Source organism: Camelus ferus, chromosome 10 (genome assembly GCF_009834535.1).
Source record: "Camelus ferus isolate YT-003-E chromosome 10, BCGSAC_Cfer_1.0, whole genome shotgun sequence".
NCBI lineage: Eukaryota > Metazoa > Chordata > Mammalia > Artiodactyla > Camelidae > Camelus > Camelus ferus.
Genome location: NC_045705.1, coordinates 60,148,323 through 60,169,939, shown reverse-complemented (window position 1 = coordinate 60,169,939; position 21,617 = coordinate 60,148,323). Strand labels below are relative to the sequence as shown.

The 21,617-nt window shown below is 53.9% G+C and overlaps 1 protein-coding gene across 3 annotated transcripts in view; it reads right to left on the bottom strand.

Moving 5' to 3' along the window:
- The window catches only part of DGAT2 (diacylglycerol O-acyltransferase 2), a 29,124-nt gene extending 11,160 nt beyond the window's left edge, over positions 1-17,964 (bottom strand). The window contains exons 1-2 of one of the 3 annotated variants that reach the window (XM_032489419.1): positions 17,673-17,964; positions 4,457-4,585 (exon numbers count right to left, since the gene is read on the bottom strand). In XM_032489419.1, the coding sequence (XP_032345310.1) occupies positions 4,457-4,585; positions 17,673-17,712 (169 nt within the window). In that variant the 5' untranslated portion in view covers positions 17,713-17,964. The remainder of the gene's footprint in view (positions 1-4,456; positions 4,586-17,672) is intronic. The other 2 variants (XM_032489418.1, XM_006173302.3) reach the window with 2 other exon arrangements.
- Positions 17,965-21,617: the final 3,653 nt, after the last annotated feature.

The window sequence follows — 21,617 nt, the reverse complement described above, 5'->3', positions numbered from 1 at the left end:
GAGGTGGTAACTTGCTTAAGGTCATCCAATAGGCAGAGCCAGGACTCAAACTAAAGTCTGATCATTAAGCCCATAATTTTAGATTTTAGAAGCTGACCAAAAATTACAACCCCCAGATTGCCCCTAGAGGGATCTGAGAGAGTGGGATTCCTGCCCCAGGAGGAGCACCAGGCAGCTCCTCTCTCAACCCCCCAGTAAGACATCTAGAAGACCCTCTGGGGCCAGCTTCCAGTGGTCCCTTCATTCTGGGCCTGCTGGCCATGAGGCTGAATAAACTGGCACAGAAGCCCTCATCAGGGTTTCTATCTTTCCAACTTTTACCCAACCTTCAGGCCTAGCTCAGACCTCATCTCTTCAAGAACTGTTCTCCAGTATACCATCCTCCCACAGGGATCTCTCACCTCTGAATTCTCCACCTAGGAGGCCACATCTTCTTTGCTTCCTATCACTCAGCACAGCACTGGGGCAACAGGTCCTCATGCTTGGTAGAAGCATGGCCTCAGTCCAGCATCCCCCCCCATAGCCCACGAGAGAAGTCAGCCCGTGTTGCAGGCCCACCCTCTGCTGGGCGCTGCACTGGTCATGGTGCTCTGGGGCTGCCTGGCTCTGGATTCCACGCTCTCTTCTCCCCACTGTGCTCAGCCTCTTCTGGTTTCCCGAGGGAGAGGGGAGAGCCAGACACAGACTCCCCATGAGTCAAAAGGCAGGAAAATGGCAGTCCCTTGTCATTCACAATCCAGTCCTGTTCTAGGCTTCTGAGCCAGCCTCCCTCTAAGGCAGCTAAAAGTGGTACAACTCTCTTGGGAGGGGCAGTGACACAGAGTGGCCAGGTGTCCAGTTTTCACACTTATGAGTGGGACATCACAGATAGGGAAAATGAGTCTCTAGGGCAGATTTGCAACCCACAAAACTTTGTTAAAGGCAAACTGTGAAGTACTTGAGGCAGCTTGGTGAATTTACAAAGTCACTCATATTGTTGAACAGTCTGCCTCTGGTCCCTGTTTTTAGGCCTCAAATAAAGGTCACTCTAGTCCCCTAGACCCCACAGGTATCTAAGTGCCTTCAGAGGCTAGATGGATGCTCCAGGTGGGCCTAGGTGGGGCCCTGAGGTTCAGGCTAGGGTCTGAGTAGGCTGGGTACCTAACTGCTATCAAACCCCTTACTCTGCTGATGGGTAGAGAGACCAGAGGAGGCTGAGCCCCAGGACCCACTGCCTAGATATCTGGGCTCTCCAGGAAGGTGGGAATCCCTACCGACTGTCCTCACTCTGGTGCTAATGCAGTCTGGAAGGAAGAAAAGAGAACTGACTGAGGATTCAGAGACTGCATTCTAGTCCCCCTCAGCTGGCGGGCTCACTCCTCCAGCCCCTGTATGTCCACAGCCCCTAGCATCTGTCTTGCTTTCTGTCTCCCCCTTCAGACTCCTTCCATCAGACAGTCTTTCAGCCCCTGAGCTCCCTAGGAGCTGGAACCAGGTCAGATGAACTTCTCCAGCCCTGGCAACCAACACAGCAAAGGTTTATTGAGCAAAAAATGAACTAAACCCACCAAACAACCTTCCTTTCTCAAAGTCTAATCCCGGGCCTCTAAACAATGTGCTCCCTGCTCCCTCCTCAGAGGTTGGGGGGCTGCAGCAGGAACCAACTCCAATGGGGCCATGAGATGCCAACAGCTTGTGTCTCCAAATGTGGAAGGCTCAGGACCACCTTCACAATCACCCCTCCCCACACATCAGGGTCCAGCTTGTGATTCAAAACTCTGCTCCCCGAGGCCCACCAGCGGGGCAGCCTGTGGCTGCTCAGTGGCAAGGAGGCAGCATTGGGGCTGTGAAGAGCCTGGAGGTGCTCTTCCTGAAGCTGGGGCCCTGCCGCTCGCTGGCCACACACATGGCCCATCCATGAGCCTCAATTTCCAACAGGGCGTCAAGAAGATTACATGAGATGATGGATGAAGAGGACTTAACACAACGATAAGTGTCCAAACTAGAAATCCATGGACTTGAATGGGGAAAAATGGTATCCTCATCTTCACCTATCTCTTATGAATATATACTGCTTCCTTTGTTTAGGAACGTACCAGATCGCAGTAGTCCTAGTGGTACCTGTTGACGGTGACAACAATAGAAAACAAAGGTGTTTCCATATATCTTGAAAAATCATTTTCTCCACCACTTACGAATTCTGGTAATGACTATGTCTGCTACTGGATCTTTTTATTTAATGTAATAATTTTAAAAAGCACACGTGTCAATCTATGTCTAATTTGATTTCTTAATCCGTGCATATTTATATTTTAATATCATTGATTTCCTTTGATGTATTACACATTTAAAACCACTGAGAAAGGTTTATAGCCTTTACCAGGATGCCAGGGGGATCCATGGCACAAAAATGGTGGTGAGTCACTCTGTTTCATAGGGATGCTGATGGGGCCACAGCGGCCTTTGCAACACCAGGTAAGCCCTTGCCAGTAAATCTGGTTGGGGAAAAGTGGGAGGGAGTGGCTGGGGCTGCTCGGGACAATAATTAGCAGCAGCTCAGCAGACCTGCCTGTCCAACTAGGCTTGGCTCCCACCTACACAAGGGTGTTGGGAAGATGCTGGGCCAGTTTCTGGGCTGTGGCTGGGCTTGATCAATTGTTAACCCACAGCTCGGGGCCAGCCCCTTCTGCTTGCTGCATGGGGTGGGGTTCTACCAGCCAGCCGCTCAGCTCCCCCTCAGCCAAGCTTGGACCCACTAAGACAGTGTGGCGGGTAGGGGTGGCTTCCAGGTGCAAGCAGGGACTAAGGGAGCTGGCGCAGCAGACTAGGCCGGGGCCTGGAGGCTGGAGTCCATGGGGTCTTGTTCTGGTCCTATTACTTCTTTCTCATGTGACTCTGCCCTTCACTGGGCCCCTGCTTCCTCTGAAAATGGAGGGGTTACATTGTGCTCTCTAGTCCAGGACTCTAAAAAAAAAAAAAGCCAAGTTGGGGGTTTGAGTTGAGGAAGTTAGTTTAGTTCACTCTGTTCCTCAGAGCAGGGTTTCTTTATCCTGTTGAGGCCACGTGTTTCTGTAAAAATAAGAGGACAGCAATTGCCCCTCACCCCAGAAAAATGTGCATATACTTTCACATATAATTTTGCATCTAATTTTAGAAGTTCATGGACTCCCCCAACCCTAAAACCCACTCTTGGGCCACAAGGGGAAGACTGGCTATTTCAGACCAGGACCACTAATTCTGCGCTCCCTAGTCAGCTGGGCTCCCTGGTGAGTGCTCTGGGCTTCCATGTAATTCTTAACTCTGCCCCTTAATGATCTTCACTGTCTCAGAGAGTCACAGAGCCTCGCGAGTCTCCACCTCCTCACCCGTGAAGTGGGAAATCAAGGAAAGACACATCGAGTGCCTGGTCCACTGAGAGGGCTCGATAAATAGCACCCCATCCCTGCTCTCTACCCTGCCAAGGGAAGGGGGGCAGCTGCCGCCCTGGAAACTGTGTGCCTCCTGGGAGGACAAGGCTCAGGGCTGACACAATAGCTTCTGGCAATCCCCATCAGCCTGGACCATCCTGAAGAGGGGGCTGCCCAGAGGGATGCACCCACAGGCCCTGGAATGTCCTGTGGGATGCTCTGCAGCAGGTTTATCTGCCCTGACGTGCTGGGGAAGCCACTTATGCTGAGGACGTGGGCCTGGGAGAGAGGAGAGGCTCCTGGGAGAGCAGGGCTGTCCCAGGCAAGGGGCCTTTCCTCCTCCCAGACAGCCCACGGTGACCTGACCCTGGCTGGATGGCCACCCAGGGAGTTGGGGCACCAACCTGGACCTGCAGTGACGTGGGAGGTGCTGAGAGACAGACGGGAGAAGCACTGAACAGGCCATGTGAAGCAGCTGGGGACCGTGTCAAGCAGAAGGTGGGTGAGGCCTGGGAGGGGGCTCTGAAGGCCTTCCCAGCAGCAGCTCCTCTATCCTGGGGGCCCACCATGACCTGGCCCTGGGCTGTGTGCTCTTATTCCTGATCTCCAATCCCCACAAAAGCCATGTGAAGTAGGGAGCATTTTCTCTATCTGAAACGAGGAAAGTAACTTTCAGAAATCCAAGGAACCTGTGTTAAGTGGTCAAGCTTCTCCGTGGTAGTCGGAACTCAATCCCAGGACCATACCATCTGCTGGAAAATGTTTCAGGGTGGCACGAGGGAAAAGCACAGGCTTTGGGGGTCCTATGGACCTGGATTCAAATCTGTGTGAATTTGGACAAGTTACTTACCTTCTCTGAGACTTGGGCTTTCCATCCGTAAAACTGGAACCATACCATCACCTCCCACTGAATCTCATGCATGCGTGGGGTAGAGCACTTGATCGGGGACCCAAAAGATGGTAAGTGGGAGGATGTGTTTATCCCTCACCCCTGCAGAGCAGAGATTCTGCTCCCACCTCTGTTGGGGAGGTGGCCCTTGCCTGCCCTCGCCCTCTAAGCCCCAGCTTACCCAGCACGAGGAAAGACAGGACCCACTGTAGCACCGAGATGACCTGTAGCTGCTTTTCAACTTGGGACCTATTGAGCCAAGTGATGGAGAAGAGGTCCTGGAGGGCGGAGAGGATGCTGGAGCCAGTGCCTGTGACAGAGGGGAGCTATCAGCCTGTTGCCACCTTCCCTCCAGCTTCAGAGTCCCCAACACCAACCCACCTCCCAGAGGTACCTTCCTAGATGTGAGAGGAGCATGGTCCACAAAATTAGGCAGACCCAGGCTCACATCCCAGCCCTACCTCACAAGAGCTTTGTAATTCTGGGCTGTTCACATGCTTTGTTTCCCTGTGCCCCAGTTGCTATGTTTATACCCAACAGGAATGACGTCCCTCTCAAAGAGTAATTTTGGAGACCATATAGGGTATCCAAAGAGGTGGGGGGAGGCTCGCCACAGTTGCCAGTTCTTTCCACTCCCCTCCACCCCAATCAGACTCCTCTCTTTATCCTTTAACTGGATCTAGTACAAATATTTAACTTTTGCTATCTGTGTCTGTGAGGCCAAGGACAGAGGTTCAACATCCAATTTGCAATGTTTTTTTCCCCTCCAAGTGTACTTTGGGCACCCCCAATCCCTGGCCCACCCCCACCCCTTTACCTCCAGGACTGATATCCTTTCCTAGGCAGCTGAGCCCTCTTGTCCCTACCCCCAGCACCACCACTACCACCTTCAGAGGACTCACACCTTCAGCTTCATCTCAGTGCCCAAAGCTGGGGCCCAGAGAGGAACCAGCCAGGAATCATTGCTTCCCCAAAGGACTCAGTGGTCAGGGAGCTTAGGGCAGCCTGGGACACTGATGGCTGCAATTACATTTGCTACCAAGCAAGTGCCGAGCCTATAAGTTAGGACAAGATGTGCCCACTTAATTGGCTCTGTGGCTGTGTCCCCAGGATGATGCCCTGATTCCCATGGCTGAAGGGTGGAGGGACCAGAAAGCCTGGTGGCTGCAGGAGAGGCAGCACTGGGGAAGAGCATGGGCCACATTCCTGATCCAGACCCCAGTTTTCTGGCAGCTGGACTGAGGGAGTGTGCCCCTTCCAGCCCAACAGCTACTGAGCTCCAACTACGTGCCCTTCACTCAACACAGCTTTACCAAGTGCCAACTGTGTGCTGGTCAAACATCCCTTCACACCACCCACTCTGCAAGGCTCCTCACTGAGTCACAATCTGGTCCTTGAGGGCCTTCTGACCTTTCACCCCGACCTACTGCGGAAGTAGGAAGGAGAGGGGTTTATGGGCTTACACTCAAGCCTTTTTATTTCTTCAAACTCTGTAGAGCGGCAAGGTCACAGCAGAGTTTAGAAAGGGACACAACCTTCATCTGCTGAAAGCTGACAATTCCTTTAACTTTCAGGAGGCATGTGGATAATGCCAGGCCTCAAGGGAGACACAGCAGTCCTGTCGCCCTCGCCTGGTCTAATGGAGCAGAGGGAAGGGGCTTAGTACGGCAGAAGAGTCAGATCCCAGTACAAACCTTGATTCCACTCACCATGTGACCCCAGGTGAGACCTCCCAGGCGCACTGCCACATCCCCAGGGCACAGCACATACTGGGTGCTCAGTAGCATCTGACACACCACAGGCATAACTGGAGTGGAAGTGGCAGGATGTGAACTCACAAAAGCGAAGGAAGAGGCTGGGCCACAGAGGCACTCCAGAGGTTGGGCCAAACTGCTCGTTTGCCCTCTATGCGAATATCCTACCATCATAGCCCTTTCCACCTCCACACTTTCCCAACATCCCACCCTGGAGACTGAGGGCCCTCTGGGGTCATCTAGTGTAGCCCAACAGAACCACTGGGGAAGCTGAGGAGAGGAGCACTGGTTGCCCAAGCAGGAGGTGATACAGCCAGAGCTGGAACCCAGGATTCCTGCCCTCTGCTTAGGGCACAGCAAGTGCCGAATGCAAAGACCTCTGCCCACAGGACACAGCAGGTCCAAGGGTGGCCCGTGCTCAGCAGCAGGGAGAGTGCACTGGGTGAGTACAGTGGGGAGGGAAGTGAGGCCAAGCCTCACAGGCCTGAACCCCAAATCTAAGGGTCGGCCCGCCAAGTTATCCCCTGGCTCTGCCTCCGGAGCTGTGCAGGAGGGAGGGAAGAAAGGACCATGGCAGGCGGGTCCCCGCACCGGGTCTGGGGCAGGCTGGGTGCCCTGGCTCGAGAGAAGACAGAATATACTCCGGCACCTTCCTGCTCAAAGTCAGGTCTGGGAGCTGCTTATGAATGCACGGCCTGGAGCCCCAGCCAGGAGCTACTGAATCGAAGTCTGCATTTTACGAACACACTCAGTCCAAAGTGTCAGGTATGGCAAGTTTGGAGTGGGGGGTGTACAGGGAGGAGCTGGGGGCCTCCACCTTCCACGGGGCAGGGAAGAAAGGCAATGGAGGGGAGGGCATGACTTGATCACTTCCTACTGCAAACAGGCCCCGAAGAATGCTTGAGGAAAGGGCTCGCTGTCCAGCCCCTGGCTTTGGGTCAGGGCCAACCAACCAGTCACACTCACTACATGTCGTTCTCCGCTTTGCGGGGGACAGGGTGCACACAGTAATTCCACATTGGTGACATATTCCCCATCAGAACAACTGAAAAGACCTAAAACTTCTTCCCTGTTTCCTAATCCAAACCTGTGTGCTAAGCTTATTACAGATCTCTCACAGTTACATACAGTCAAGGTGGCAGGAACTGCAGACCATCTTGTTCAACCATCTCCCTATTAACCAGGCAGAAGGAGGGCTTCGTACAAGCAACACAGTGGCAGGTCAGGTCGGCAGGTAGGCCAGAGCCAGGCTTTCCCGCACTCCCCTGCCTGTCCTCACCTGCCTCATCCCAACTCCCGCCCACAACCCCTTCTGCAACCAAGTGGGAAACACAAAGTCCACTGATGAGGGCTGGGTGTTCCTGTAGGCGGGCGGGCAGCTGGGAGGGAGCTGCCACTGTGCGTCCCTGAGGCCTGGGCCCACTCGGGCCCACTCTCCCTTCACACCACCCCGACCTGGCTGAGCACAGAGCCCAGCCCTGGGAGCTGGCCTGTCCATGATGCTGAACCCCAGGCCCAGCAGAAGCCTCCTGGGCACCTAATATCTAGTCTAAGAAACATCTGCCTACAAAGCCGCTCCTTGCCTTGCCTACCTGATGACCCCCTGACAATGAGATAAGGCAGCTCATCTTTCAAAACCCAGACAGGGCAAGACCTTGGAGAGTGGTCGTCTGTCCTTCTCTGGAATCACCAACCCTAAGTCCCATGCAAGCGTGTAAGCAGCAGGTGCCATCTTACACTCCCCCCACCCACCAGGAGAGAACCTGTCAGTTGGTGAAGCCAGCAGAGGCCAGCAGAGCAGAGAAATAAGGGAGGAATGGAGGCTTCCCACAGGGCTCCCACAGCCCCTCACCCTATACCACCTGATTACCAGTCCCCTCTCCCGTCACCATGGGAGCTGCCCAAGGGCCTGGGTCTGATCCACGTCTGGGTTCCCGGTGGTCTGCCAGGGTCCAGCCCAGAGCCAACACTCAGAAAGGTATGCTGAGTGAGAGGAATAGCAGGTCTCTGCTCTGGCTGTCCCTCAGCCCCCCACTCCCAGCTGTCTCTCTGCAGGGCTGGGTGACAGGTAGGCAACCCACATGGCCCAGGCAGCTGTGGGGCCTCCAGAGCATTCCACAGGCACCCTGGCTCCTCATCAGCCCTGTGAGTCTGGCATCATCACTTTCATGTTGATGGTGATAAAGGCCCGGGGAAGTGACATGGCCAAGGTCACTCAGCTAGAGGGTGGCTGAGTTGGACTCAATTCAGGCCTAACTTCCAGGGCTGCTGTTTAACCCCTATGCTGTAGGTCCTCCGAACTTTCTTCTCTCTTCTCTCTACAGAAAAGCAGGGGAAGGTTGGGAGGGGACATGAGAAAATGAATGGCCTGTTCTCCTCCACAGGGGCAGACCAGGAGCAGGCATCCTGTGAAGTGAGTTAAGTGGCAGCAGGCTTTGGGCTTCCAGTCCCAGTTGTACCACTGACTCCTGTGTTATCCTGGCCAAGTCACTTCACCTCTCTGGGCTCTGGTTTCCCCATCTATAATGGGGGTGAGGAGGATGAATTCTATGAGCTCTTTGACTGCTCAGACTCTGGTGTCCACCCTCCTGAGGACACCACGTAGGGGCCCACCACCTTGCAACAGCCCTGGTACAGCTGCCTGGCAGATGGAAAGGGAGGATGCAGCTAGGCACCCCCAGGTCATTGCCCGCCCTCACCCCTCAGTTGTGAGCATCTCCTCTGCCCTGGCTATGGCTGGGAGGGGTCCAGCAGAAGCTGGTTTGGATGCCAATGCTGCAATCAGATGGCACCACTGCCACTGCCATCATACCCAGCCTGACTGTCCTCAAGTCCCGGGTGGGGCCGGCAGGGAGCCTCAGCACCTGGCCAAGTCTTTGCTCCAGTCTGCTCCCTCACCACCCTTTCCCCGCCTCCAAGGGCATGCTACATTCTCTGCACACCCTCTCCGCACCAGCCCCACTGCAGCCAGTGTCTATTTACTTGGCCCTCCTCCTCTGCCAGCATCTCCTGGGTGCCAGGGTTGGTACCTGATTCATCCATGTGGCCAGAGCCAGGCCAGATCTGTGAGAGAAGGAGCTCACAGAGGTTTACTGCATGAATGAACAAACCCATCAGCCCCAGAGGCAGCTTAAGGCCTGGATGCCCAAGTTAGACTCAGCTGCCTGACAGGAAAGCCCCCAGCCTCATTCCTGAGGACCCTGGAGGCAAGGTAGGCAGCGGGGAGCGGGCCTCTCTTGCCCTCCTTGAGCATGAGTCCCTAACTCCTGGAGGGAGACGAGATAGGTCATAGAGTAACTTGACTTGTTCTATGAAGAAAAGTTCCTAATAGCCAATTCAAATAGCTATTCCAGGGCACCAACGATTCCACCATTTATTTTACACACCTCGTGTGCTCCTAGATTTGGGAGGGCAGGGTAGGGTGGAGCTGCCAGAGAGGCCCAGAGTAGTACTCTTACCCCCAGAGAGGAATCCCCTCCCCTCCCCAACATCTGTATGAGGGTTCACTGTCCCTCTGCACTCCCCGGGAAGATAGACACAGCAGGGATGGGCAACCCCGTTTCACAGAGGTGGAAACCGAGGCAAGGTGAGGCCAAAAGAGGTTAAACCACTTGCTTGAGGGCAGGGAAGGGGAGCCAGGTCTCAAGGCAGGTGTTTGGGCTCTGAGTCCATCACCATTTCCATGATGCCAAGCTATTGAGGGCTGGTCCCCACTACACAAGCCAGTCTACACCCAGACTTCAGGAACACACTCCTGGTGAAGGGAGAGCTGCCTGCTCTGCCCCAAACCATGTCCCAAGTCTCGTGGGGACAGTCTCCTGTAGACTGGCTGTTAAAGGAACGTGAACCCCCACCCCTGTGCTCCCACAAGTCGAGAAGCTTCTGCAAGATCTCAGCCAAAGCTCCCCTCGGGGCTAAACACCCTCAGTCCCAGGGCCCAGGCCAGGGCTGGGGGTATGGATGGGTGTGTAACACCTCCCCGCCCAATAGCAGAGGGCCCAGGGAGGCTGTACCCAGGACTGGTGAACCCAGGGTTTCCTGGGCTCCCTCTCACACCCTCCTGAGCGGGCAGGGTCTGAGCTCCAGTCCCCGCAGTATGAGAAAGGGTCCTGGGCCAGCCTTGCCCCTGTATGGCTCTGTGACCTTGGGCAAGTCACTTAGCATATCTCAGTTTTAGCTTCTCATCTGTAAAGTGAGGATGATAATCCCACCTCACAGGGTGACTGGGGAAAATTAAATGAAAACAACAATGCATGTAAGGTACACCCAGAATTGCTAGGTGACTGCGCCGGTTAGGAGATCAGCACTTGTCAGGGCTTCCACCACTGACCAGAGTGGGAAGGGGAACTGAGGAGCAAACACAGCTTTTCAACATGTGTGTGGCCATGACCCTGCGTGTGAGGAGCAGGGGGAGCAGAGCGGGGGTAGTGGCAGGGGAGGCTCCAAGGAGGCGGTGAGGCCTCAGCAGGGCCAAGAAGACAAGAGCTGGGTGGCGAAGAGGAGGAAAGTAGGCCGGGGTTGGGGACAACTGCTGGAACAGAGACTCTGAGGGAGTTACGAAGAGGCCGGCCCAAACCTAGAATGCTCAATGAGCCAGGAGTGCGGGTACCCATTTACCCAAAACTGAAGCCAAGAACAGGAAAGATGGAAAGGATTCAAGTAGCCAAGAGTGGCCTCCTGGAGGAGGTGGGGGGAGACGAGGACCAGACTTGAAGCCTGGAGCACTTACAAGTGCTGAGCACTGTCCTAGCCACTGGGGAAACATCCGTGAATGCAGCAGGTCAAGTCTCACCTGTGAGGGAGCTTAAGTTCCACGGAGGGAGAAGATGAAAGGTCAGTCAGCGAGGGGAGCTCTGCAGAAAAATAACTTGGGGTAATAAGCTAGAGGGAGGGACAAGAGGACCCTCTGATCCTGTGACCTCCCGCCACGGGGAGGCTGGAGCACGCATGACAGCCCTGGTCAGGCCTCTGGATGGCCCACACTGCCTGCTCCACCCTCCTTTGCTACTGGCATCTGGGGAGGGGGTGCGCTGGCCTGGAGAGGGTGCAGAGGACAGGAGGCTGAGCATCAGGAGAAACTGGGCTCCAGGAAGTACAGCCTTGGTGAGTCACTTTCGGTATAAGCCTCAGTTTCCTCAACTGTCCAGTGGGGTTAATACCTACCTCGCCAGATTCTTGTGAGAATTAAGTGAGATAATGTATAAGCAAGAGCATCATAAAAAGTAAAGACCTGCGTGAATGCGAGGTAATTACCCAATGAGCCTCAGTTTCCTCTCCTGTATAATGGGTATAACAACTGCTGCCCTGCCTTGGAACGGAAGCACTGGCGTCAGTAGACTTGGGATTCAAACTCTGGCTCTGACTCCTACCAGCTATGATACCCTGAAAGTCACTACCCTTGTCTGAGACTCAGCGTCCACCTTAGTTATGATCTAGGATTATTGGGAGGAATCCAAACACTTTATGGACAAGGAGCAAACAGTGCCTGGCACATCTATTAGAGAGCTAGACAGACGCCAACGAGGTGGCAGAGATGTGAGAGCCTGTAGGGGCTCCTTGAGTGGGGAAGTCACCCTACTCACATCCCCAGTCCCAAGGATGCCGCATCTGGGCCCAGAGGGGAGGAGGAGGCCCCAGGTCCCAGGGATACTCAGGATGCCTGGCTCCCTGCCAGGACGCTCTGTGCTGGGACTGTGGGCCTCGGCCTCCTCCTCCCCTCACTAGGTCTGTTTCTCCACTGACACTCAATTAGGGGTTTGGGTTGGATTAGCTGACATCTGAAGTCCTAACAACTTGGGTCTCCTGTGCTCAGCTAGAATCTACTACTGAATTTTTATCCACAAAAGAGCTCCCTAAAGAGACTACAAGCCCCTCCTTGGGCTACTCCAGAGGCCAGGGTTCTCCAGTATCTGGTTTGCATGAAGTAGGGTATGGTCTTGCAAGGTGAGGTCAAGGAAGTAAGACTCTTAGATGCAGTGTTCCTGAGACTCTGGAACTGCAACCAGGACTCTGGAGGTGATTGCTGAGGACCCATCGACCTGCTTTCTCAACCCCCATCTTCTGACACATTAAAAAATAAAAGCTACTGAAATGGGAGGCGTTGCCGTGGCAACACCACCAGCTTGTGGGTTTGTTACCACCAAGGAGTCCTCAAAATAGGCCCTCATCACAATACATGAGCAAGTGTGGGGAGCTAGGCTCTTCTAGGACACTTACCTGGGCCCCAGGCAGGACATGAGCCCATTTTCACAAGGACAAGCTGAGGACGAGAATGAGGAGGAGGTTGAACCCCAGGGTCCCACAGCAGTCGTGGCATGACTGGAATGACATTTCCGCAGCAAGGCTGGAGTGAACCCCAGGGGGCTGTCTCATGCAGCCTTCCTTACTGTATAGATGAGGAGGCTGAGGCCCCAAGAGGACAGGGTCTTGCCCAAGGTCACATGGGAAGTAGATGCAGAGTGAGCTTCCTGGCCACTAAATCTGCCCTAATGGTAAAATGAATTCAAGTTTCCTGCATCTGTTGATTTGCCCAATGGGTGTGTAGGTTCAGCTTCCTTGGGTCTGCACTGTAACCTGGGCAGATATTCTTGTCATGCATTTGCCCATTTTATAGATGAAGAGACTAAGACTCCCAGCCCCGGGCTCTCAAAATTGCCAGCAGCAGCTCCATACCCAGGAGGCCCCAGAAGTGGTAGAGGCTAAGAAATTCTGAGTGCTCCCAGCTCCTTTCGCAGGAGCTCTCAAATCCACCCCCCACCTTCACCCCAGCAAAGGGCATAGGTGAGCCACCCCAGGCCTGGACACAGCATCCTCTGTGTCCATTGTCTCTGAGCACTCCAGGACCTCAGCTCATGTTGAGAGACCAGAGGCCCTGCAGTCAGACTTTCCCTCCCACCCTAAACTCACGCCTCTATTTATGCTGGTCCCTGTACATGAATGTTCTTGCCTGCCTTGATAACCCCTGTTCATCTTTCAGTATCCAGATTAAATGTCACCTGTTTCAGGAAGTCTTCCCTGATTCCAGGATGATTTAGCTGCCCTACCCTCACCTTCAGGCCTCCACAGTTCCCTATGCTTTCTTCCCCATCACTGCATGGGTCACTGTGCCCTGTCATCCTGTATACATCTCCCTAGGCTCACTTCCTTAAAGGCAGGGACCAGGGCTGATCGACCTGCGTGCAGTACAGAGGCTGACACACAGAGGTGCTCCATCAATAAACCGAAGGGCCCATGCCCAAGTCCCCACTGTGGGGAAGCCTTCTTGGAAGCCCCAGAGCAAGCTCTACTCTCCATAGTGTTGGGGGCCTGCTGCAAGTGCCACACGAAGTGAATGACAAGGACTAACATGCGTGTCACAAGTTATTTTACAAAGTACTTTCCATTCACCTAAACCCTCACCTCTCTGAGAGTTTGAGATTTCTGATCCTATTTTCCACTTAGGGGGAGTGAGATTCCCCAGAGGGGAAGTGAGCTGCCCAGCCAGGCCCCTGAGGGAAGCCAGAGCTGGAACCCCAGCTTTCCAGCTTCTAAGCCCTGGGTGCAATGAAGGGGACCATGGTGAGCCAGCCCCACCCACCCACACAGCACTCAGCCCTGGAGCCGGCTCCTCAGGAGACGGTGGTGTCTCCAGGGCAGGGGACGGCAGGTGGGAGGCCCAGCACCCAGCGCAGGTGGGCAGAGAGGAAGCTGGAGGAAGGGTGGAGGAATCGCACTGAAGCAAAAGCAGGGCTTCCTGCCAAGAGGAAGCGGCAGCACTCAGGAAGGCTGAGGTCCCATTAATGATTCATTTATTCAACAAATATTTACCGAGCACCTACTACACGCCAGGCACTGTGCTAAATGCCGGGACAAACACCAAGAAAGACAGATAGGGTTCCTGTTCCCCAGGGGCTGACATTCTTCTGGGGAAGACAATCACCTAAACAGATAAGTACATGTGAGAACTTAGGTCAAGAGAAGAGCTATGAAAAATAAAATAAGATGTGGCAACTAAGGGGTGGCTCTCCAGATGGTGTGGTCAGAAAAGGCCTCTGAGAGAAGACTGAATGGTCAGAGGCCAGCCATGCAGAGACCTGGGCAGAGGGCAGCACACGCAAAGGCCCTGAGACAGGACTGAACTGGTGGGATTGCTGGGCAAACAGGAAGACCCCTGGGGAGAGGTGGAGAGGTGGGGAGGGTATAGCTCAGTGGTAGAGTGCATGCTTAGCATGCATAAGGTCATGGGTTCAATCTCCAGTACCTCTACTGAAAAAAAAAAAAATAAAGGAAATGAGCACCTACAGTGGCCAGAGCCCCACACTCAGCCCTTCATGGCCTCACCACATTTCTCTCCTGGCTTAAGGTGGCCAGTCACAGACTGGGAGATGGATCTGGGTTTCAACCTTGGCTTTGACAACCCTAGTCCAGGCCCTTCTCTCTGGGGCCCAGTGTCCCATCTGTAACGTGAGGGCTGGGCCAGATCCAGCGCTAACAGAGAGCTATGATTTTACGACTCATTTTACGACTCAAGTCGTTGCTGTTGAATTCAGGGCTGGGAGGGGATTGGGGCAGGGCAGGATTTCCTCATTGGCCACTGAGTCACCCAGCCTGCTAGTAAAATATTACTCTTGGGCCTTCCTTTTCCAGCCCAGAAGAACCCTCAGTAGCACAGAGAGCCCCAAAATGGCACTTGAGCAGTTGGGGAAATGGTGTGGGGAGGGGAAAGTACAAAGAATTGGGGGTGATGGGAACATGAGAGCAATGTTCTCGTCCTATGATTTAGGATGGGTTAGGTCCCTGTCAAGGCTCAGTACCAGAGTTACCCCTACCCTCAACAATCCAGCCTCTTAGTTTCAACCCCTACCAAGCTCCTGATTGCATCCTCCCAGTGATGGGGAGCTCCATCCCCATCCACACCAAGCTTGCTGTGGTTCTCAACAGCTGTTTAGAAAGGATTCCTCCATTACATCAAATCTGCCCCCTATAATCCCACCCTCGTCTCCGGCCTTGCTCTTTGGAGCTACACAGAACAAATCAGCTCAGAATGTTACTGGGGCTGCCACCATTTCATGCTGGGTCCTGTGGTGAATCCTGGGGATACAGGCAGCTGTCAGAGGGCTCTGACCTGAAAAGCCTCACATCAAAGGGCAAAGGCAGGGAGGCAAACAAGACTAACTCTGCACCCTCCACCCCTGGCACAGGTAAATCCTTCAGAGATTAGAAAATTCCAATGCAGACTCCTGTCCCCTCCAGCCTTTTCCCACAGAGAGCCTTTTCTTTCGGCCAAGAAACCAGACACCAAGGTAGCTGTTTCAGTCTCACCCATCATAGGACTTCCCTTCACAGAAACCATGGTCTCTCCTTGAATATCACCACTGACGGGATGTTCACCACCTCCCAACAGTGGAACCTTATTGGCAGAGGCAAACCAGGTCACTGGGGAGTGTCTTCAAAGACCAAGGATGTAGAAAGCAGGTCCTATGGAGATGCCAGATAACACAGGACTTGCCTCAGCACCCTCCCTACCCGACCCAGTCTTTCACCAACGTGGAAGCCAGAGAGATAAAGTGACTGGTTTGCATTTCATACCAGCACTTGCTACATACCACAATGGAATTGTCTGCAGCCAGTTTAAAAAAAGTTTCAAGACCTGATAACAACATGGGGAAATCCTTATATGATAGTAAGTGACTTGGTAAAAATCATTCACTAGAAGTCCTCCTGAATCACAAACTCTAGGTCAAAAACATAGGAGTCAGGGTCACCTGCTCCTAGAAGACACAGCTCACAGCCTGTGGACAGCAGAGGTGAGGGAAGGGGATCTCCAGGAAGGACCACCGCAAAGAGCATCCTTATCCCATTCCCTGGAGACAAAAGCCTTTTAAAAGCATGAATATGGGTAAGTCCCTTCCTTCCCCAGTTATGGCCATTCAATGACACAGTGAACAGACAAGCATTTTTTTTTTTTAATGGAGGTACTGGGGATTGAACCCAGGACCTCGTGCGTGCTAGGCATGTGCTCTACCTCTGAGCCATAATGCACCCCCACCTTCTGACAAGCACTCTTAAGTGAGAAAAGGGGCTGTCAGAGGCTGTCAGGCCAGGTGCATAGGGCAGCTCAGGCTGCTTGTCCCCATGATGGTGACAGTAGCTCAGTACCTCTCCAAGGGCAAGAAGCAGCATCCAGATCAAGAAGGGCAGATAATCATGCCAAGAGTCACACAGGGAACAATGCCAATGCCCCGGACACAGTTAATGTGATACAGCTCCAGGGTGGTTATCCAGCAGGCACTAGAATATTGTAAGTTGAAGGGGAGTAACAGAAGAAAATCCTCATAATTGAACATTAACAGGGAGAAAATAGGACTCAGAACTGTATCTACATCATGCCCTAAACTTTATCTAAATAATGAGCACAAATAAAATGATACAGAAACAGATGAACACTACCAGGAAGCTATCTTTGGATAGTCAATTTACCAGCAAAATTTGTATTTTGTTTCCTGATTTTCTATATTTTCCCAAAATTCCAATAATTCTTATGTTTTATTTTTATAATGAAGGTGGGTGGGGTAGACTACTGTTAGTTACTAAAGAAAAACCCTAAGTAGGAGAGGTTCAGCAAACAGAGTAAAGATTTAGGTGAAGCTCGGGAGGATTCAAGCAAGACACACACACAGACCAGGACAGCTGTGAGGATGTCTCAGGTTCTCCTAGATTTGTATTTAATCTCCTGGCCAAAGCACTTGTCAAGGAAACCTTGGGTAGGTCATGCCTCTTGCCACCTCAGTTTCTGCAAGTATAGGTAAGAAGTGGGAGGTGTGGAAGGGATGCTCTTCCTCCTGTGGGAAAAGCTCTAGAGTTTGATCTCAACTCCGCCCCTGATTCGTGGAGGGCCTCAGTGGCACACTGGTGGAACATGGGCACAGGCCACACTAGGGGGTAACTAGGGTGCTGCTAAGGGGGCTCCCGAGCCTGGGTGGAAGGATGGGTGGGGAGCTTAGGACAGTGTAGGCACACCTGTCTCAGCCAGGCATGTTCCCTGTCTGGAGGCTATTTCAGAGTATTGCAAAACCCTTGCCACTCATTCAGCACCTCAGAATTTGATCCACCAGGTGAGGAGAGAGGAGAGAGAACTGCCAGGGGCCAGGAACAATGCTGGGGGCTGGAGAGGAGTTCTCAACTATCACCTCACAAGCTTGAGGAAGAGAGGTGATGTAACAGAGGTTCCCCCAGATTGATGAGTGCCAGAGTGGAGAATGCATCCAGCTCACATTTGACTAACGTGCCAGGCTGCCTGGATCAAACCAGGTAACCATCATCCCAGACCCTAGATGAGCTGAGGGGGAAGAATGGGAGTGGGAGGAGTGAGAGGGTGGCAAGCTGACCCAAACGAAAAGAGGTTGGGACCTCAGCCCGCATAGCGGCCTGTCCGCCAGCGATGTAACCTCATTACACCAACACACGCCTCCCTGCCTGCCTTAGAGCCCTTCATCACATCCTTTCCTGAAAACCCTCCTGCAGCTGCATCACCTCTAGAAGCAGCCCGCAAGGCCCTGAAGAGCCTGGGTGCCGACAGCTCCAATCCCAGACACTCAGCCCTCACAGGACAGCACGGCTCTTCCGTCAGAATTCTCCCTCCGGGCAGCCGGGCCTGATGCTCACCTCTCAGGACCCCGGAGTAGGCAGCTATGAGGGTCTTCATGGCGAAGCCGGTGCAGGTCGAGGCCCCGCAGGAAGCCGCCTGACCCCGCGCCCCTGGCCCATGCCCCGGCCGCCGGGGCCAGGGCTTCGCGCCGAGCACGGGAGCGCAGGGACGGCGACAGCAGGGGGAGCGGGGCGCGGGCGGCCCGACGGACCCCGAGCAGCAGCCACCAAAGAGAAGCCTTGGCTACGGCCACCGCCACTGCGCTGGCCCCTTGGAGCGCGGCACTTTGTAACCTCACAAGGGGGGGCGGGGCCGACGCGGCAGGGGCGGGGCCGGCCGTTCCAACCGCGGCCGCACCACCTCGGTGGGGGCGGGGGAGCGCGGGGCTCCGCTCCGCAGGGCTCGGTTCCGCGCGGGGCGGGTGGGCGACGCCGGGGCGCCTGCTCCGCGCGGGTGGGCGGCGAGCGGAAAGAAGTTCTCCTTTCAAGGGGCGGCCGGGTTATGCTTGCAGCTCCGTCCGCCCGCCCCTCGCCGCTCCCCTGCGGAGGTTGGTGCGGCCCGCCGGGAGGAACGTGGGCCGGGAGGCCGGGCATGTGCAGGCCAGGAGGGGGCGGGCGGGTTTTGTGTTTTCCTTTTGGCAGGGCCTCGCCTTGGGTACAGTTGCTGAGGTCCCCTATCTGGTTGGTGGTTGTATCGAGATTAGTTAGGTAGGGATGGACTCCTGAACCCCGCCGGGCTGCCTCTACATTTCCGCCTGTTTCTCTAGAAACCTCACAGAGCATCTATACACTGCTGAGTGCTTGGGACCCAGCCTAGTCAGCCCAGGCCCTGTCCTGGGGATGCTTACGTTGTTGGTGAGAGACAATCACAGATGCTGGCAGCAGTGCAGGGACAAGAGAGAAGCTTCTGGCTATAGACCCAAGGAGAGAGGTTCCTGCTTTGGGCTGGGGGCTCGGTGCACTTCCCAGAGAGGTTAGTGCGCTGCGGCGCTAGAATCAGGTAGATTCAGCCCAGTTCAGGCCCTCCCTTTCTTGAATCTCAGTTTCCGTATCTGTACAGAGGGAAGAACAGCACATATTTTGTGAGGTGCTTTGAGAACTAAATGAGGTAAAGCATTAAAAAAAAAAAAAAAAAAAAAAAGCCTAGCATAGTGCCAGGCACGTAGAAAGTATTTCAAAATTATTTTCATTGCCCTCTGATGAGTAGTTTTGTAGATGAAGGTTTGGGGGGCAAAGCAGAGGCCAGACATAAAGTCTTAGAAAAGGCGGCATGTTTGGGATAGGGTTAGGGCACCTTGAGTGGCTGGAGCCCTGGCAGCTGTGGAGAGTGAGGCAGGGGCTAGATTTGATGAAGCCCTCTTGAGACATCAGGGTAGGGGTGGGGCTATGGGGCCTAGCTTGTAGTAGGGAAATGATGGTGGTCACATACGTTTTTCAGAATCCTCCAGCGGTAGTGTGCAGAGAGGCTGGAAGCCAGGGGGCCTTAAAGAGGCTGCGGGAGGGACCCAGGTGAGAGAGAATGATCCCTGAGCTAAGGTGGTGGTGGAAGGGTAGAGGGAAGGCCTGGTCTGAGAAAATTGCAGGTAAGGTGGTGGAATGACTTATTGGATGTGGAGGGTGAGGGAAGGGGTAGGGGCAGCATACATGTCAGTGAAAAGATGGATCCTTTGGGACATCTTGAGCAAGCTAGGTTCACGTGAGTTCACGGCATAAGAGGCAGGAGAGTCTCTGCTGTTGAGGTCTTTACCATCTCTTCTTGGGAGGGGGGTGTCAGAAGTCACAGTGCCGGGGCAGCAGGTGACAAATGCCACAGATAGAACCTAGAAATACTGCCATTTGTTCAAGCCACTCAAGGCCACAGGAGTAAACCTCCTTAAGAAAAAGTCAAACCCTGAGGCATGAGTTGACCAAGAGTAAAAAGCGTTCCAGGTAGAGAGGGACCAGCATGTGGTTAGGCTCTGATGCTGAAAAGAGCTTGGTGCCTTTCAGGAAACTGAGGGAAAGCTAGCAGCTTCCAGGTTTGTCAGGGCCGTGGGGGTCTGGTATGTGCAAAATCTGGGACATTGGGACAGGTGTGCTGTATTTCTGGGGAAAGAGCAATGCAGCAAGGGGAATGCTGAAGATGCCATAAATTCTTCAATCCTCTCCCCAGAGGTGTTTTGGGTCCCCTTGGAGGTGAGACTTCTGCTGGCCTGGAAGGACTCCAGGTCAGTGTGTAGCTTGTTCCTGCTCCAGAAAGTTCTCCTGGGTGAGGCTAGAACATATGGCCCAGCCACTCCCCTCATAGTATGATCTAAGGGGCAGAGCTTGGGCTGGGAGGCAAGAGGCCTACATTCTGGCCTTTCCTGTCCCGCTGACTTGCAGCGTGTCCTTGGGCAAGTCACCATCCCCTAATAGATTTCAGCTTCTGCATCATAAAATGGAGGTGACAGTTTCTATCTTGTTGACTGCACTTATTTGAGGATCAAATGAAATCACAACATGTGAAAGGATGTCACCACTATGCTAGGAAAATAAAATATCATTCTCTGCGATGGCAGGACTTTGGATCAAGATCAAGTCCCCTTTGAAACATTCAGATCCCAAGTTCATCTACTTCAGCACATTTTTCCTGTGCACCTTCCTGGGCCAAGCTCTCTTTGGAACCCAGAGAGTAATCAGACATAGTCCTTGTCTTCAAGGAGCCCTGATGAAGAGACAGTGTCCCAAAGGCAATGGTTGCAGCAAGACAGCCAGGCTGTGGTACAAGGAAATGTGGAAGGCTGTGCTGAGTTCAGTCTTTCCCTTTGTGCTGTCACTGTCTGCAGTGCCTGCCTCTCTGCTGGGCCAAGAGCCTTCCCAGGAAGGTCAGGAACCTCATCACTCTGTGCCCCAGTGTAGGCCTGGCTTGGATTTGTGACTCAGTCAATGATGGACTGACCAGAGAATGAGTAAAACGGGGTCACGGACAAAGTGCTGTGGGAGCAGCAAAGAGGGAGTGGTAATTGAGAAGTTCAGGAGGAGATATGTTGCTGCTGGACCTGAGATGATGAGTACGATTCTGCCCAAAAAAGAGGAAGGAGAAGGCCCTCAGGCAGAGGCTGCAGCCTGGGCAGAGGCCTGGCGATGGGAACCATGCACACCCTGATGTGGTTGGAAGAGGGATGCAGGCAGGGGAAGAGTAGGAGATGAGGCTGGAGAGGTTGACTGGACCGGATCTGAGGGAGCCTTGTAATCCTACAAAACGCTTGGGCTTCATTCTGTGGAGCCAGACCAAAGGAGGGGTGTGAGCAGAGCACTTTGACTAGATTGGAGGGTTAGAAAGATTGGGTAGGTGGGTAGGTGGGTGGTGTAGGGGCTTGGGATGGGACAATAAAACCTGATCCCAGCTTGGGCCCTTCACAACACAGGAACATTCATCAAGGATGCAGAGGCAAGTCTGAGGGCTGGGAGGAGCATTCTCTTGCTTCTGGGCCACCTCACAAGGTGACAGCTTCCTCCCGTTGGCCCCCACCTGCCATGCCCATGGCTCCTACTTAAGCAGCTTGAGCCAGGTTGGCTTAGATGGAAAACCAGACTCAGCGTTAGCATAGCCCAGGGAGGATGTTTCTTGGCAGCTTTCTGTGTCCAGGGACTGTTCTCTCCTTCGCAGGGTGAGCGTGTGGGGGGCTCCTACCAGGCACTGACTTCTTCTGGCCCCTCTCCACACACCCCAGCATCCCTACCTTCCCATCCTAATGGCCTGCCCTGCTCTTCCTGCCCAGTGTGTCAGCAGGATGGCTCCAGGACCTGAGTCATCTTTCCTTCATTGCCTCTCAACCCAGCCCACAGTGCTTGGGCCAAACCCCAGAAGGAGAGGCCAAGTCAAGCCACCAAGCCAGTGACCAGGGTGGGCTCCCCTGGGTGCCCACCAACACAACCCTAGTGACTGAAGGGTGACATGTCTCACGGCCCCCTTCAGTCACCAGGGTTGTTCAGCCCTTA